At 43.1% G+C, this 19,400-nt stretch overlaps 1 protein-coding gene across 1 annotated transcript in view; it reads left to right on the top strand.

The window, feature by feature from the left end:
- Positions 1–19,400, top strand: part of gbe1a (glucan (1,4-alpha-), branching enzyme 1a) — a 54,801-nt gene that overhangs the window by 32,814 nt on the left and 2,587 nt on the right. The window contains exons 8-15 of the mRNA XM_080832955.1: positions 292–407; positions 721–848; positions 2,551–2,649; positions 9,297–9,407; positions 10,099–10,270; positions 12,485–12,669; positions 13,237–13,367; positions 14,664–14,781. Coding sequence (XP_080689081.1) covers positions 292–407; positions 721–848; positions 2,551–2,649; positions 9,297–9,407; positions 10,099–10,270; positions 12,485–12,669; positions 13,237–13,367; positions 14,664–14,781 — 1,060 coding nt within the window. The remainder of the gene's footprint in view (positions 1–291; positions 408–720; positions 849–2,550; positions 2,650–9,296; positions 9,408–10,098; positions 10,271–12,484; positions 12,670–13,236; positions 13,368–14,663; positions 14,782–19,400) is intronic.

Here is a 19,400-nt window from a genome sequence, read left to right as displayed (position 1 = left end):
TTTCTGTTGAAACTCTGTTAACTACAATTTATGGTGTAGGTTAAGGTTAGGTGTTCGGTTAGGTTAAGATGATGTTTAGTGAACAATTAGAAAGACTAATTAACTAGGTAAGTAAGTAAGGACAGTGTTGACTTGTTTGTATGGCAGCATTTTTTGTTTGTTTGTAAGGAGAGTATTCTGATGTTTGTATTGGCAGTGTTATGATGTTTGTAAGGGCAGTATTGTGTTGTATTGGCAGTGTAATGATGTTTTTAAGGGTAGTATTCTGTTTTTTTGTATCGTCTTTACCAGCTGGGAGGTTTTCCGTTTTCTGTTGTCAAACTTACGCTGGTGGATGGAGGAGTATCGCTTTGACGGCTTCCGCTTCGATGGAGTCACATCCATGTTGTACCACCATCATGGAATCGGTGAGTTTGTTTCCACTTTTCTGAACAGATAGCTGTTTAACCTTTTCTCTTTTAAACTGTTTTAAGGGTTTTATGACTTATTCATTTTATCATGATTTTAGTAATCCAAGAAGCCGATGTTCATCATTTATCTCATGTATTGCTCCTGCTGCTTGCTTTCATTGATTTTATGTAAAGCACTTTGAATTGCAACTCTTGTACGAAATGTGTAACAGTAAATAATAAAGTCAAACCAAATACTCAGTCCATTACGTTTGCATTGTAGAGAGGAGATGTTTGTTTATGTTCTGACTCCACCATGTCCTTGATACAGGCATGAATTTCGGAAAAGGCTACAGTGAATATTTCGGCATGCATATGGATGAGGACGCCCTGGTCTACTTGATGGTGTCTAATCACTTCCTCCATACTTTCTACCCAGAATGCATCACCATTGCAGAGGTACGCTAGAGAGAGAGAGAGAGAGAGAGAGAGAGAGAGAGAGAGAGAGAGAGAGAGAGAGAGAGAGAGAGAGGAGAGAGAGAGAGAGGAGAGAGAGAGAGAGAGCACATTCAGTTGTCATGGAAATTCCGATTTGGTACTTTAACTCAAAATTGGAGTAAGGGATTAAAAGTACTGTCCAGAGAACTCTTTGTAGGTGTGTGTGTGTGGGGGGGGTAGAATGTGATGAATTATCCTCCTGTCTGGGACCAGGCCTTCCAGACTGGCCTCTTCATCACACCGGTATGTCTTTAATCAGAGAGAAAGAGAGAGAGAGAGAGAGAGAGAGAGAGAGAGAGAGAGAGTGAGAGAGAGAGAGAGAGAGAGAGAGAGAGAGAGAGAGAGAGAGAGAGAGAGGAGAGGAGAAGAGAGAGAGAGAGAGAGAGAGAGGAGAGAGAGAGAGAGAGAGAGGGAGATGAGAGAGGGAGAGAGAGAGGAGGAGGAGAGAGGAGGAGAGAGAGAGAGAGAGGAGAGAGGAGAGAGAGAGAGAGAGGGAGAAAGGGAGAAAGGGATATGACCACCCAACCTGCTTCTTCTATAAAAAAAAACTGCACATTGAAAGAAGTGGGATGAACAACATTAGCTGAGGCTTAAGCTAACGTATTTATTCTTAAAGCTACATTTTGGTTATGGCTTCTTCAAATTAAGTAGGGTACGATCCTACGCACTAATCTGCACAAATTAAACATTGAGAGATATGAAGTTTAAGACCAGACTGGTAAGACCGGTATTAGGAGTAGGAGGGCTGATCTGCAGTCAGCTACAGTCAACCACATGCTAGTACACTCCGTCCCTAAAGCAGTTATTGTACTGACAATCAAAGGACTGTTATTCACACCCAAGAAAAAGTCGATAACACTCTATTTGGATAGTCCGCCTGCAGACACTTCACAGATGGTTTGTTGAAATCCAAGCTCAGTCTTTCTAATTGTTTGCTGAAGCATCACCTTAACCAAACCCTACCCCTAAACCTTACTCTACACCATAAGTCTGTAGTTAACAACACAGAGTTTCAACAGATAGCTTGTTTACAATCCGAGCATCTGTAGATCCAAATAAAGTGTGACTGCTCAGTCAAATGCCTGATATCCTATCCCAGAATTCAACTAATTTACTCGCCACCTACACATGTCTTCTTTTTTGCTTTTAATGTCTAAATCTAATTCGATGGGATTTCGGTTCAATAAATGTTTAAATCAGTAAATATTGGCCCATATTCCCCGTCAGATGGAGATGATTGTTTTTGTAATATTTAATAATAATTAATTTTATTTTGAACGCACTTTTCATTCAAAGAATCTCAGAGTACCTACATATTAGAAACTAACTATAATAATACAATAAAAAAGAAGAAAATTGTTAACATAAGCATAACAGAAAAGATTTAACACAAGGCCAGAAATGCCTTCCTGAATAAAAAAGTTTTTAGTCCAGGTTTAAAGGAGTATTTGTGAGTGTAACTCAGTAGTACCTTACCCACAGCTTGCTACAATAAAATGGCTGAACATCGCTTTATCTTTCGCCTGATGGTTAATATTTTTGAAATGTGCAACCACCACACCACTGTTATTATGTTTGGTTTGGTTTGATGTTATCTTCCTCTCTTACCCCCCCCCCCCCCCCTTTCCTCCTCTCCTTTCCCCCCTTGGCTTCTTTGTGCTAGGATGTATCTGGCATGCCCGGCCTCTGCAGACCCATCACAAAGGGAGGGCTTGGCTTTGATTATCGGCTGGCCATGGCTGTGCCAGATAAGTGGATCCAGGTGAGTAGCGAGTCTGAGCTTTAACCCCCAGAGCTTCACCCCTGGGGCAGGAGGTGTTTGTGTGGCAGGATATGAAACTTTTACCGATATCCGGAGATGAATACGCTCCTTGTATGTGGCTTAATCAAGTTGGTGGTGTGTAGGCTCCAACAAAATGGAATGTAAGACGTGTACACACAAACACACACACACACACACACACACACACACACACACACACACACACACACACACACACACACACACACACACACACACACACATTTGATTCATTTATTTGGAATGACCAATACTGATACAACACCACAGCATCCAAATATTAATAAAGAGCCTACTGCATCCAAATATTAATAAAGAGCCTACTATGTCCCACACAACAACACAAACCCCATACCCTATTTGCTTAGTGTTGTTTTTATTAAGTCCAGCAATTTGCAAACCTCTAACACAGAGTCTATGTACAGTAAATGTCCAAGGTTACCATAAAGGAGTACAACTAGTTTTGTACGATAACCACCTACTGTCAGAGCATGACATAATGGAAATGAAACACAGGTCCATATACATGTCAAAGCCACAACCCACTTCCAGAATCACAATGGTTTTTAAAAGATCATCAACAACAACAATGTCAGGAGTATTTGGAGAGTCTCTAAGAACACTTTCTAAGGAGTTATCGTTCAAATGTGTGTACCAGTTCAGTTGTATTTTTTGGTTTGTGTGTTTTGCGCTTTGTCCATACGCTTTGAGTAATTCATTTGCTGTAATGTCAACAATGGATTGTGACGGGCAATGTATAGTCTTTTAAATGCGGGGCATCCGTTCATTAGGTGTGCTGTTGATTCCAATTGTTTATCATTATGCAACAAGCATAATGGTTCATGACATTTTGGAAACCATGTAGAAAGTTGATGACACATTTTTTAATGCCTGCGTTGGCAGCTGGATTATGTAGCGCCAAATGTGATACTGCCGGCCGGTCCGCGCACTGTAGGCATGCAAGCTTACCCTTGAGGTGCAGGTTTACCCAGTAATTGCGCTGTTGTGAGTGAAAATGTTGTAGGATTTCAAACCTTCATGTCCGGCTGTTCAGCTTTTTGCTGGATTCGTCATGGTGCAGAGTCGCTTCAGCATGCACATTTAAGTTCCTCACTGACGCTTACCTGTTCTCCGCTTGTGCGACTCCTATTTAGCTGTATGTTATTGCTGCTACACAGGTCATTCAGATCAGGCCAATCTGAGCGCACTCAAAATCCTGTGGCCCTGGTGTCCAGCTTCTTGCTGGGTTTCATTCTGAAGCCAAGAAAGCTTGGTTCTCCATGAAGGGGAAGGGGAATCTTACGTTTGCTAAGGTCCAAAAGCAATGAGCTCCGGGCCATTGTTCGGACTTTGGGGTCGTCGTTATTTAGCATACACAATAGGTGGCTTCTCCTGGTGGCTGTATAAATCCATTCGATGTTAGGGGCCCCAAGCCCCCACTCTGATTTGTTCATGAAGATAAAACTTCTTTTTGTGTGTGTGTTAAGGTTTATCCATTTCCTCGCCAGCTGTCTTATTGTTCAGTTCTTTCAAAGTTTTTTTGGCAATTCGCACTCAAAGTGGGTGTAAAAATGAAAAAAAAAGCCAAGAAGTCCCCTGGGGAATTGTGACTAAATATGTGATATTTAGTATAGTATGCATAGAGTGCCTAATATTTATATGGATGTGCAGAAGTTTTGGGTGACCCTATCTTCAGTGCAAACAAAACCTTTGAAATCACACAGATAAAAAGCAGCAACACAGAGAGACATTGAATTGTGACAAATTAAAAGTGACCAATCAGAGAGCATTTACACAAATATGGTAATTAAATTAAATTAAATTAAATTAAATTAAATCGAATTAAATCACCGGCACCTGATACTTGGCAAAGTCCTGTTATTTCATTATAACAATTATGTAGGTATACAGTGAAATTAAAAGCTAATTAAAATGTCAAAAAATAAGAAGTGCGTGTGGAACAAAGTAGCAAATGTGAAAGAAAAGGAAAAGAAAGAAAACAAGTTAAATCCATTTCCTCAGTCAGTCCGCTATGGAATAATGTCTACATGTAGAGTTACCAAGCCTCCCTTTGAAGAAGCCTCTGCCCTTGCGGCTGGGCAATGGGCAATACCAACCACCACTAGTTCTCTCATCGTGTCTGGGCAATGGGCAATACCAACCACCACTAGTTCTCTCATCGTGTCTGGGCAATGGGCAATACCAACCACCACTAGTTCTCTCATCGTGTCTGGGCAATGGGCAATACCAACCACCACTAGTTCTCTCATCGTGTCTGGGCAATGGGCAATACCAACCACCACTAGTTCTCTCATCGTGTCTGGGCAATGGGCATTACCAACCACCACTAGTTCTCTCATCGTGTCTGGGCAATGGATGACTTTATAGCCTTCCTATGGATGGTGCTTTTGTGTTCATTGATTCTTAATTGTCTTTTTGTTTTGTTAGGGTATTGTCGCCCGCATGGACATAATGAGTAAGTGTAAAACAGAAGAGGAGCTGCAAGTGATGAATTTGTTTATATTATATTCTTTCTCTGAAACGGTGCATCTAAATGGTGCTAGTTCTCCTCATGCCTGTGCTGGTGTAGGGTGTGTAGCTACGGAAGGGAATAAATCCCTTTGTGCTGTCCAGTCCTTCTTGTGGTGTCGTAGAGAAATCAAAAGCATCAGCACTGATGTTCCTGGTTCTGGAGTAGGTAAACAGTGGGGGACCTCTGAACAAAGTGGAGCTGACCTGCGGATCTGTGTTAAGGACGGCGCAGGGTTTCCTGATGATCTGCTTTATGTGGCGGCTCAGAGGCATGTAGGTGGTACAACGTCGGGCACAGAATGGTTCTTCTACTATTTCGGTGTCCCAGTGTCCCTTCAGTGCCTCTTATTGTGTGGCCAAGAACTGCCCGTGCGGATTGTCTGACTGGATCCGTAAATCCTCATCTTCACTGCACATCCTCCTCACCCTCAGGAGCTGACTGTATTGGAGCCCTTCTTTTGAAGGAGTGGGGTGGGGTCACATTCTGTACTGAACTTTATAGTTTCGTATAAACTGCTGATATACAAGATGGATAGAAGTGCTGAACTCCCAGCCCAGACAAAGTAACAGACAATCTTCAATGTACGGCTTGTAGATCAGGATATTTTCAGAAAAGGCGTTATTAGAATATATGTATCTTCCCTCAGTCATGCCGGGAGACAGACTGGCAAAATAATGCGCGGAGGCAACACCCGTCGCAAATCTGATGTTCCGTTTGTAAAAGTCATGACCAAATATAGGAAATAGGCTTCTTTCAAAACCATGTCAGACATATCCAAAACGAATTACGTTGGAAGGGCACAAACCACTGCATGTATCAAGGAAAAGGAATTGTTTTAGTGGCGTCAGGCCACTGTTGTGGGGAATGTTTGTGCAGAGCCGAACAACACGCGCGGTTGCTGGTATTTCATCATTCCCAGTCACAGTGAGATGAGAGAGCTGTGTGATAAGGTCACTTGTGTCTCTGATATATGAAGGGAGTTCAACTACCAGGGACCTGACATAATGCTCAATGCATTTGGAGAGGGGCTCTGTGAGGGGTTTGTTGCTAGACACTACTGTATGCCAAGGGGGAAACACTAGTGCATTGTCTACGCACTTTGGCTAATATATATAAGACTGGGATAGTCAGCTGTTTGTTCATGAGAAGCTGTTTGTAGGATCACTGGGGAGCCTGATATACAGTATGCAGTGGTGTCCAAAGGGATATGGAGCTTAACCACATATCTGTGTTTACAGATCGTCTTCATAATGGCTGCCGTACTCATCTCTTGGGACTTCCTGTATGAGTCAGGGAATATTTTAATTTGCACAATTTTACTTCCACTACAGTATAAATATGTAATTGTACTCTTTATTGGGGTTCTCGTATAACTATTAGGGTTGAAATTCAAGTTCAGTCTTACGAATTGTTCCCCTTTAAATCACCTTAATCATACCCAACCCATAACCCTTAACCTCACCCGCAAATAGTAGTCAACAGAGTTACAACAGATAGATTGTTTATAATCTGAGCATCTGTAGATAGTCTATAGGGGACCATCCAAATAAAGTGTGACCAACTAATCCGGGATGTGGGATCAATGAAGCAATTATGTGTAATTAAGCGCCAAGGTTAGTAGAAAGACTGCTGTGATTATTTTCTCCTCCATGTTTGTTTTCTTCTCGTTATGATGAGCTGAAATCTCTGACTTTGACAGCTGTCTGTGTTGTGCTGTCGGGAGCACGTCAAGAGGACTTAATTTGTCACGTTCTAATCCCACTATTACAGCATAAGTGACACAACACGACTTCATTTTTAATGTTCGACTCCCACTAAAACGGCATAAGTGACACCACATGACTTAATTTGTCATGTTCGACAAAGTGACGGTGACATACTGCGGCCTAGGCAGTGTGGTATTGTTGAGCTGTCGACAGCAGAGGTGACAGACCGTCTAAACAGCATGGCGTTGTAAATGGAAGATGTTTTTATGGAACGCCATATATCTATACCGCCAGCCTAGATCATTTCATCTAGTGTTACTGCGGCTCCGTGCCTCTTCCCCCGGCTGCTCACTTCACAAACGGGCGCTATCTCAGCGTGGGGGTGACACAGTGGTGGGACTGCTTCGGCTCTCTGCTGTCCCCCTCTCAGAGTAAGGGCACAAATCACCGCAGCGAGACAGGCTCCTGTAAACCACCTCGTGTTCCCCAAAAAGCATCTATCTTCACAGGCCCTTGTGTTTAGCTCCGAAAGTGAAACAAGTTCGAGCGCCACTCTCCTCATCTGTCTTCTTTTTGACTTCTAAGATCTAAGTGTCTCTGTTCCTCTTGGGTTTATGTGTCTTATACGGGTTATAATGGATGATATCAACTTACAGAAGTAACGTGTACAAAAAAGATATCATATATGAGCCATGATTAACTCTGAGGGCAAAAGGCAAATATGTCTAATTTGCCCTCAGACACTCAACACTTGCTTTACTATTTCATAATGCATACTTTTCCAACTTGCTTATCATAACAACAGGTCCTGTCCCCAATACACCAGTTTCAAAGACTGGAACCTGTGATTTGGCATTTTAAAAGGCTTCCAAGACAAGCATATGTGTCTCTAACAGACCTGTGAGGCCTCAGAGTTCCTTTTATACCAATCCAGAAATCCACAATTGGTAAAAAAATAAATAAAAAAAGATATAATAGACTCCTTTCATAAATCACTTCTTTCACTTTTAAATTGTCAGCACTGTCCTCGGATAACAACGAGACTGTGGCAGGTTTTCAGAATAACTACGATTCACTACTTTACAAGAAACAGAGAAAAAGACTTTGAAAGGTAGAAATGCCTCTGTGTTCCTGAACCATCACTTCCAAACACTCACATTGGATTTATATACCTGAACAAGAGCAGGTCATTGTTGACTGCTCCCCTTTTGCTATCATTGATTTTTGACTATTACCACAATGCCACTAGGTCTGATGTGTAATATAAGGTTTACCTCAGCTGTCCATCACCTGTTGCCGACGGTAACGGGGAGTCGACTGCTCCTCTGTCAGAGAGGTATCACTCACAGGATGACATGAGGCATTGGCAGGGGAGTGGCTAGCAGGAGAGGACACACACACATATATATATCTCTGAACGCTCTGTTCCACTTAAGCCGCCGCAGACTCCAGGGACATTGTTTGGTGAGGCATGCTCCCGGGGTCACAGTGTGTGGCGGTGGGGAGTCACCGCGGGGGGGGGGGGGAGGAATGAGCCGACTGGCTGAGGGATTTGGGAGATTGGCTGAGATTTCAGTCTGGTTTGCACACACAGCAAGCAGGTCAGAGCGGTGGTGTCAGGCGCAATGCCATTAAGAGAAGTTCAAACTGCGTTAGAAGGACAGATCTAGTAAAGAGACCTAGCTAGAGATGAAAAGCAATTGTGTTTGATTGGACAATTGTGTATTCTAGCGGTCATATTTTCAAATTGAAGGGAGTTTTTATTGTCCTTTGTGGAAATACAGGGGGAAAAATGCTACCATATTCAGTGTGTGTGTGTGTGAAGATAAAAGCATGTGTCAGCTCTTTTAAGCCTAAATCAAGGTGACTCGACATTAAAGCATTCATTGCTTTTTTTTACCAGCAGCCTCAGATGGTACAAAAAGGCTCCCACTTCAGTTTACAAACACTCGATAAGTGAAGTACATACATCGCTCTCATCTTACATTAACCCCGGGGGCGACAGTGGTACAGGAGGTCATCTGTGTAATATGTAAAGAATGTGTATACATCCTTGTAAGTCGCTTTGGATAAAAGCGTCCGCTAAATGACTAAATGCAAAATCTAAATGAGTTCAGATGTGGCCTGGTCCTTTCACTAAATCAAGGTGACTAGACATTAAAGCATTCATTGCTTTGTTTACCAGCAGCCTCAGACGATACAAAAAAGTTCCCACTTCAGTTCACAAACACTCTTTAAGTGAAGTACATACATCGCTCTCATCTTACATAAACCCATTGAGTTCAGATGTGGCCTGGTCCTTTCACTAATGCTCTCTCCCTGACCCTGTCCCTTGGCCTTCCTTCCCTTCCCTCTGTCCTCTTCTACAGATCCTGAAGGAGCAGAAGGATGAAGAGTGGGACCTGCAGAACATCGTGCACACACTCACCAACCGCCGACGGCAGGAGGGATCGATCGCCTACGCGGAGAGCCATGACCAGGTGAGCCTGTAAAAAAAGAGAGAGTGAGCGCTGTCTCTTTTCACCAGAACCATAAATGCTCCAGAAAAAACAATTTGTTCTGAAACGTGTTGGCTGAAAACGGCAGGCTGAGCAACCACCTCGAAAGATTTCATTTACGGTGAGAGTATGGGGAAGCTTACACTCATATCTGATAAGACACCGAACGATGGTCTTATGAGGGGGGAAGAACATTTTCTTACACAGGATGTTCCAGGACATTATGGATTTTGGATTAGGGTTTTTAACCACAAAATGTGACGTAGCTTGTATCTGACAACTGGGTTATCTGTAAAATACTGGAGATGGAAGACATGTCTTAGACCTTGTTGACATGACAACTACTTAAAGGCACAGTCCTTCATTATCATTCATTAGACTTCTCATGAGATTCAGCAACATTTTCCTCATGTTCTTCTAGCTGTCCAACCATTGTGTGTGCATTCAAAAACACCTCTATAAACACTATTCTAGCCAATCAACAACAGGGGGCGCTCTTGCTTCAACATTGCTATGGAGACACAGAAGGGAGGGTTATCCGATTGGCTTTTGAACTTAGATATCTAAAAAAAATTTGGCCAGGATCAAGAACTGCAACTTTAAAGTGAGTCTATGAACCAAGTGTGACTCGTGACATGTGACGCTGTGACGTCTCCTCTTGTCTGCTACCCAGGCCCTGGTGGGGGACAAGTCTCTGGCCTTCTGGCTGATGGACAAAGAGATGTACACCAACATGAGCTCCCTGATTCCCATGACACCCGTGATTGACCGAGGCATCCAGCTGCACAAGATGATTCGCCTCCTCACCCAAAGCCTGGGAGGCGAGGGGTACCTCAACTTCATGGGTAAGCAAGCCTGAGGAGGGGGGAGAGACTGAAGGTTGTTTATGAACACCGCGTGGCATGCTTTTTTTTTTTAAAGATTTGTTTTGGGGCTTTTTATGCCTTTAAAGGCACCCAGTGCAACTTTCGAGGCTTAAAAATAAACATTACATTTCTAGTCTTTTTTACACGTAGTACGTTTCAATAACTCCATACCATTACATACCGACATTCAAGCAGCAAAGATGAGACGTCGTTGTGTGGTGAGAACTGATAGAAAATCGATAACAACAACAATCGATATGTAATGGTATGGAGTTATTGAAACTTACTACATGTAAAAAAGACTAGAAATGTAATGTTTATTTTTCATTGAATGTTTACATAAAGTTGCACTGGGTGCCTTTAATTGACAGAGCAGTGAAGATTGTGACAGGAAATGAGAGGGAGAAGAGGTGGGGAGTGGACAGGAGAAATGGCATCAGGCTGGTATTGAACCCATGACCTCCTTGAGCGTCAAGCCCGGATGTGGTCGGGGCTACTGTTTGAGCCACAGTGTGGCATGCTTAATGCATGTAACAGGGTGGTGCCGTCACTATGGTTGAGTATGTGCCCTGACGGCCATACCAATGGGCCTGCCTGCTTGGTGTTGCAGTCTGGGTGCGACGTTATTTCCGTGTATAGTTGGTTTAAAGGCTGTGAGGTGACTGGTCTCTTCCTACTTTTTTCCCTCACAGATATGGGAATGAATGCCTGCATATATACTCAGATAAGGGAATAAATGAATGCAGATGTACTCAGATATGGTCGAGTACAGAAATGTTTAAAGAGGCTTGTGATGTGCTGAATCAAATCTTCTGATATCCTCTTATATCTTTTGTACCTTGTGCTTACTTCAAAGGTCTCTCAACTTACTGGCTTAAATATTGTTCATAAATTGTGAGGGTCTTTGGATAAGAGCATCTGCCTAAAGAATACATTTAGTTACGTCAAATAAATGGTTAAAAACATTGTCTATATAAGAGGTGGGTGGATGAGACTGGACACAGGATTGTGAATACGAGAGACGAGGGCCACAGGTGGGTGCCACAGGTGGGGGCCTGAGGTGGGAAGTGACTGTGAACAACACCTTTAGTCATATCAGCGGGGGGCCGTAGGGATGGAGACACAGGAGATGAGAGCACAGGGATTGCTGTCTGTCTCTCTGGTCAGGTCCAGTCCTATCCATTGATCAGAATCAGAATCAGATTTTATTTGCCAAGTAAGTTAGAACAAACAAGGAATTTGACCTGGTGTTTTGACTCTCAATGTGCTTACACATATATTACACAAAATATACATTACAACACAATACAAAAACAAACACAATATATTACTGATTATGCTGGATATCAGAACATTAATGCAATGATCTGCACTTGTGACTCATGGTAATGATTTGTGTTTGTTCCATTGATGGTGCAGGAGGAGGATTTAAACGTGTGTGTATATGCTGTTATTCTTCTGATATCTTTATACTACAAGCTTTTGAATGAGGGAATGGTGTATGTATTAAACGTAACCTCAAAATGTTTGTCTGAGAATATGTTTCCACTATTTTGGGAAGGCATCAACAACCAACTCTGAGAGTCAGATTGCTTTGTTCACAACTTCTCAACTAAAGCTCACTCCAACCATGCAACCAGCTCTGAGAGTCAGATTGCTATGTTCACATCTTCTCAACTAACGATGCTCACTCCCAACATGCAACCAGCTCTGAGAGTCAGATTGCTATGTTCACATCTTCTCAACTAACGATGCTCACTCCCAACATGCAACCAGCTCTGAGAGTCAGATTGCTATGTTCACAACTTCTTAACGCTCACTCCTAACATGCAACCAGCTCTGAGAGTCAGATTGCTATGTTCACAACTTCTTAACGCTCACTCCCAACATGCAACCAGCTCTGAGTAAGATTGCTATGTTCACAACTTCTTAATGCTCACTCCTAACATGCAACCAGCTCTGAGAGTCAGATTGCTATGTTCACAACTTCTTAACGCTCACTCCTAACATGCAACCAGCTCTGAGTCAGATTGCTATGTTCACAACTTCTTAATGCTCACTCCCAACATGCAACCAGCTCTGAGTCAGATTGCTATGTTCACAACTTCTCAACGCTCACTCCCAACATGCAACCAGCTCTGACAGTCAGATTGCTATGTTCACAACTTCTCAACGCTCACTCCCAACATGCAGGAAATGAGTTTGGCCACCCCGAGTGGCTGGACTTCCCCAGGAAGGGCAACGACGAGAGCTACAGCTACGCCCGGCGGCAGTACCACCTGCTGGACATGGAGCACCTGCGCTACAACCAGCTCTACGCCTTCGACCGAGCCATGAACCGCACCGAGGACAAGTACGGCTGGCTGGCCTCCGCACCGGTGAGTTGGGGCTTACTACAACCATTAGTAGGGATAGGCGCGCTCTACTTCAAAAAAAATATAAATGCGTTTTCGGGTGCGAGTAAAAGAATGGTAACTATTAGTAGAATAAAAACCGCACTCTCAAGCTTTTCTCCTTAATGATAAGGCCAGTTTATTTCGCACAGACGCGTTTCGGCCTTAAGCCATCGTCAGTGTGTGACTAGTCATAGTATGCTTACTACAACCACTCAGACGGTGCACCATTGTGTCATATCATGAGTACATTTCATAACCCAAAGGACACCCTTTCTCTCTTTCTTGGACATATTGTCTGTAACGTTTTATTATTCTCTCTGCCTTTCTCTCCCTATTTCCACCTTTCTACCTACCGCTTTTGCTTGTCATACCCCTCCCCCCCTCAACCCACACACACTCACACTGCACTTGACGTCATTCATGACATCAGTGACATTGACACACAGTAATAGATCAGCCAATAAACTCAACAGGAAGTGGTCCAGGTGTACAATCATAAATCGGTGGTTTGTGATCTGACTTATTTTTTTTCACTTTTCACTGTTCCAGGCTGTTGTGACGACATTGAACCAGGAAGACAAGGTCATCGTGTTTGAGCGCTCCAAGGCTCTCTTCGTCTTCAACTTCCACCCCACGTACAGCTACAGTGACTACAGGGTCCCCGTTGGCATTCGTGGGAAGTATCCTTGTCTGTATGCGGTAACGGTAGCCAACAGCAACAGAGCTGTGCGGTGTGTGTAAACCACACTCCCTGACCAGTCTCTCCCTCTGCTTGTCAGTCTGTACACCACTGCCATCCCTCGGCTTCCAAACAACATTCTGAGAATAGATATCAGAACTGCGTAAGGTTTGGGGTCCTAAAGTGCAGATGTACCCTCTGTAATGGGTTTCTTTATAGTGTGTACACAATTGTAGTAGGGACTTTCAAACACATCTGAACATTGTATTGTTTCTATTTTTTGTTCGAGACTGTGTGTGTGTGTGTGTGTGTGTGTGTGTGTGTGTGTGTGTGTGTGTGTGTGTGTGTGTGTGTGTGTGTGTGTGTGTGTGTGTGTGTGTGTGTGTGTGTGTGTGTGTGTGTGTGTGTGTGTGTGTGTGTGTGTGTGTGTGTGTAGTCCTGTGCAGCTGGTGGAACATACCCACATGTCTGCTGAGTACCATATTCCTCATGATAATATCTCTTCTGAAAGCAGTGCTTGTGAGAGCCGGCCAGGAAACACACCTTTAGAATACGAATAGTTCATCCCTTCGCCCTCCACAGAGAGCAAAACTGGGAGGCTTAACACTCTGCCCACCAACAAACCATGTTTAATTGGCTGTGTGGGGACAGAGGTGACTGCTGTATATTAGACGTGTTGGATATGAGAGGGGGGGGAACATAGCTGCTGTGAGGGTTGTGAGGGGGTTGTGGGCATGAGGGGATTCCAATTAGGAGAGACGGATGACAGAGGCGCTCAAAGGAGAGCAGACACACACACACACACACACACACACACACACACACACACACACAAGGCTAAATCGCATCGCGTGTTTGTGTAAAGAATATAGTTGATACACACTCACATACATCCCCTGCCTTAATGCATTTACAGTTTCTTTCTCTCCCTTTGTCTCACACACACACACACACACACACACACACACACACACACACACACACTACTCTCACATACATACAAACAAACAAATAAACACATTCTTCCTTTCCCACTGCATATGCAATCTCACTCTCTCTCTTTTCTATCAGACTAACACACACACACACAAATCATAGAAATCATAAACGCAAATGACTTTTACTGCCTTAAAAGATTTTTTACCGCCTTAAAAGACCTAACCCTAAATCATTAACGCAAATGACTTTTACCGCCTTGAAAGCAAATGTCAATAAACTACCTGGTGCCTGATGTCTCTGATTACGTGACCACACAACATTTCACTGTGCCTGTGTCCTTGACCGCCCATCACCTGAGATACACCATTAAACTGGACTCTGATGACGAGCAGTTTGGGGGCCATGGACGGCTGTCACACAACACTGACTTCTTCACGGAGGACATGGCATTCAAAGATCGACCCTACTCATTCAAGGTGAGTCTTGCACCGTGAAATTAACAAACAGCTTTAGTCTTTACAAATTTAGTATTTTTTTCTCTTTCTCTCTGTGTGGCGCCCTATTTCAAGAAACAGAGAATACTCAAAGTGTACTTACATTTATTCTAATTTTCCCTGACACTATGCACTAGATGTATAAGGAGTTTGTTTACTAACGATTTCTTTGATTTAGTCTCTCTTAACCCTCTCTTAATCTGCTAGTGTGTGGTAGTATTTAACACCTTCATCATTGCTGAAAACATGTCAAAGCTTCTTAAAATATCCTTAAGAACTCCCTGACAGCTGACTGGTCTCTGTTTCGTAGTGACACCCCAGTGAGTCTGAAGTGCCCCGGATTCAGGTTCACTCTGTGCTGAGAGTTAGCATCTCTGTGGTTTAGCGCTCCGTGTAGCTCAGAGAGACTCTTTTGAGCCGCTAATGAGCGGAGGGCCTGATGAGATTTGGCAGGCTTCATGGTTAGGCTCACACACACACACACACACACACACACTCACACACACACACACACACACTTCATGGTTAGGCTCACACACAGCCGTCCACGGTAGCCAAGAACCATCTCGCTGGCGTACGCTGAGTTGAGTCCACAGCACTGTGTGAGGACCAGGAGATTAGGGGAGCGTGTTTACAAAATATCCCACTGAGGTAGCAAGTCCCGCTGAGTTGTCCTCAAAAATGCCAGACAGCTGTCAGACTGGAGAGCCCATATTAGTCATTTTCTTGCAAAAAAAAAAAGAAAAATGTCTCTCTTCTCTCCACTGTTTGTCCATACTGTCTCTCCATCAAGTTTGGCTGGTTTGCTCATCACATTATCCACATTCTGCCTTGACAGACTCTTAAATCTGTCATGATTCAGAGAGCACCCAATTATATTGCCAACATCTCTCTCTCTTGTTAAGAACGTGTCATCTTGGATACAAAATAACACAATGCATAAGCACTCTAGTTGTCCATACTGTGAAACACTTCAGAAACATGTTGTGTAGTATTTTGTGAATTGGCTGTTTTAAAATAATTAAACGTTAAAGTCAGTTGCAGATTTATTTACTTTCCATTACCATATTTGATTAAAGTGAAACTGGAGTGATTTAATTGTGACGCTCTAGTGTTGTGTAGTGATTTTATTATATACGATAGTGTAGTATTTACCAAGTAGCAGTCGAACATGGTGCTCCTAAACTAACTAACTTTTTTCTGCACTCAGTACTTCATGCATATTCCGAGTATTTAATATTTCTATCACTGCCATTGTCGGAATTTGAGTTGAAAACATAGTTAAAAATGTATGGAAAGAAACAGTCACTGTATAACGGCTCCTACGGATTCACCTAGGAATGTTTTGAACATTTTTTTTTCTCTGATTATGACAGGAAATGAATTATTAACCAGTGATGCCCGTTTTTAGGGAGACTCTCGGCGTGATTTATAAAAAGCCTCTTGTTGCTTTAAAGGTAGACTCTCAGCGTGATTTATAAAAAGCCTCTTGTTGCTTTAAAGTCAGTTTTATAGCTCTACCTCCTTTCATCTTTCTTGTTTTTAATGGAGCGCTACCATCCTGTCTACCCCCTCATCTCTTTCCATCTTCTCTCCCCGCTTTCTCTTCCTTCCTCCCTCCCTCCCTCTCTCCATCTCTAGCACCCTTTCCTCCCTCTTTCCCCCCTTCTCAGAGTGCGGGTAAACTCCCATTTTGCACTCCAGGCGCGTGCATCTGTCACGACGGCGAGCTCTCTAGGAGAGAGAGTGTGCTCTTATATCTCAGATCTTAAACCGACACAGAGCCGACGCCTCTGGTGCCCCGGAGCAAAAAAAGTTTGCTTATGTTGCAGAATGCTCGCCGCGATTTGGTGCAGACCGCCATGAATTACAAAGACGGGCCAAGTGAATTTTATTTATTTTTTTTTCTCTACCAAAGGGGAAGGAGTCGTGAACTGAAGAGGAGGCAAAGAAAAGAACACAAGGGTAGTTTCTCGGCTTTAGTTTGAAAGTTTTTTTTTTCTCTCTCTCTCTCTCTCTTTCTGTGCTTTTCTGTTGGACAGCAGGTGTGCAGGCGATACAGCCCAGAGTCTTGATGAAATGGCTTTTAATGTTCGGAGATAGGGGCCTGAGCATCTGCTGGTTCAGTCTCTCTGTGTTTCTGCTCTCCTCCTCTATCTCTCATCACTGCGCTTCCTCATCCAGAGGAAAGAAAGAGAAAGAAAAGGAAAACTCTCTCTTTTCTTAGAAGAGGGAGGATGAATGGTTTCACATATCTATTTTTTTTTTTGTGTCACTTTCATGCAAGCATAAAAGACAGTTCTGAGAACATATTTCTTGCACTAATATAAAAAAATCGAGTTTGTCCTTTTTGCATCACAAAACGTTTTGATTGCGAGTCAGTTGTCTTTGGTTGCAAGTTGAACCGTTTTGCAAGTTGAAACGTTTTGCAAGTTGAAGCGTTTTGCAAGTCGAAACTTTTTGGTTGCAAGTTGAGCTGGACTACATAGGGTGGGGTTCACGCCGATGGATGAGGGAAGAGTTTCTATGGGTGGGTTTGCCGTTGTGCCGCAACATGGTTACACCGACAGTTCCCTCGCTCCCAGTAAGCAGAGAGGAGAGAGGTGAGAGAACTTTAGACCTTGCAGGTATTTTTTCTTATTCGTCCTGTTCATTGCCCAGAACATTGCTTTCTGACAGTCCCATAAGGGAGCAGAGAGAGATAAAGTGGTTTGGGCTTTAGGAGCAAATAGTACTGAAACTGAATGTCCCCACTTTTTATTCAATATTCTTTTAAAAACAAGCAAGTATTTCTGTGAGTTACTTTCCACCATAAAAGAAATAAAGTAAATGTAAAGAAATGAAGTAGCCATGGAGATGGCCTCTCAGATCCTTGGTTATGGAGAACGTATTTAAGTGAACGTATGATCAAGCCAGACAGACGAGTAGCCATGGTTGCAGCACATTTGCTGTTTTAGGAATTTGTGATCATGATTTGGAGCAGTGTTTGCTATCTCAAGATGACACAGATAGCACCGTATTACGATTTTAATGTATAAAAGTTGCACATAGTGAGGACAAATTGTTGGCTGATAAATGACCTGACTTGTGCTGGGTCTGCTGAAATAATGTTGATGGTAATAGCCTGTAGACTGTGATTACGGTCCTGATGAGTTCACTGAAGGGTGATTATGCAAGGTCTCGACGAGACACTTCATGCTGTTTCGGTATGAGAGCTGTTTAAAAGGTCTCCTAATCGCTGAAGCCATTTACATTTCACAGGATATTAGCATGCATATAATTCTTTTGATTAAACAAAAAGCACTAGTTTGTAAGTTGTAAATGCTCTTGAGCCTCAGAAATGTGACTAAATGTATTGATGTGGACTTGAAATAAATTACTGTGGAGTACGCAGTAATCGCTCATTTTATTTTAAATTTAGAGACTTTTGTCCATGGTAGGCTATTTAATCAGCGCGCTGGAAACTTGTTATGTGAAGTGGCCGAGTAATTGGTGGAAATCAACATGCGCAGCGGTGTTCATAATTAAGGTGACGTGATATTTCAAAATGTCTGATTCAGTCATTCCTCAAGTGCCTCTGCATCTGCACCTTTTGTCTTTACACACACACACACACACACACACACACACACACACACACACACACACACACACACGCGCGCGCGCAAACATACACGCATGCACGCACGCACGCACGCACACACACACACGCAAACATACACAAACATACACACACACACACACACATGCATGCACGCACACACACTTGCACGCACGCACGCACGCATACACACACACACACACATGCATGCACGCACACATACTTGCGCACACAGACACACACACACACACACACACACACACACACACACACACACACACACACAGACACACACACACAGACACACACAGACATTCTCACTCTAAACCAATTTTGAGAGCGCCGATCAGCTCTTTTTTTTTCCATGATAAAAATCTTACAAAGGGTTTTGTTTCAATCCCCAACTGGTTAGGAATCCCAATGGAGTGTGTGCATATTTAATGGTGGCCATCACAGCCCAATTCCGTAAGAGACACACCACAGCACCAATGGGGTTTAGCTTCCTTGCTAGCACTTCCGCCTGCCATGTCTGCCTGTGCGGTATTGTGATCATCTTGACGCAGGTTACCCATATCCCAAATGAAGCTGCAGCAGATGCCCCCCCCCCTCATGGACTCATAGCAATGTTGGGAATGACCTTTCCTTTCACTGCGCCATAATTTAACTCCTGACTCCTCTTTTTCCACATTTCTCCATTTACTGCCTCTCTGCCTCCCCCCTTCTTTCCATCACAGCTTAACCTCGTCACTTTACTTCTATTCTCTTGGTCGTTCTGTTGCAGTGCAGTTTGTTTCAGGGGTCACGATTAGCCAATTAATCTGATTTGTACATTACATAAAGTGGCAGCATTTTTTTATTTTTCTGTTTACCAGAAATGGGGCTGCCTTTAAACCTGTCAGGATTTTCCACTTACCGTCGGGGCTTTATTCCCTCTCCCCTTAGCTTTCAGTGTTGGGTATCTTGCATTGCATCTTAACAGCTTCTATTTATCAGAGCTTCT

Source organism: Sprattus sprattus (assembly GCF_963457725.1).
Source record: "Sprattus sprattus genome assembly, chromosome: 1".
In the NCBI taxonomy this organism is placed as follows: Eukaryota; Metazoa; Chordata; class Actinopteri; order Clupeiformes; family Clupeidae; genus Sprattus; species Sprattus sprattus.
This window is presented reverse-complemented; position numbering and strand designations above follow the sequence as displayed.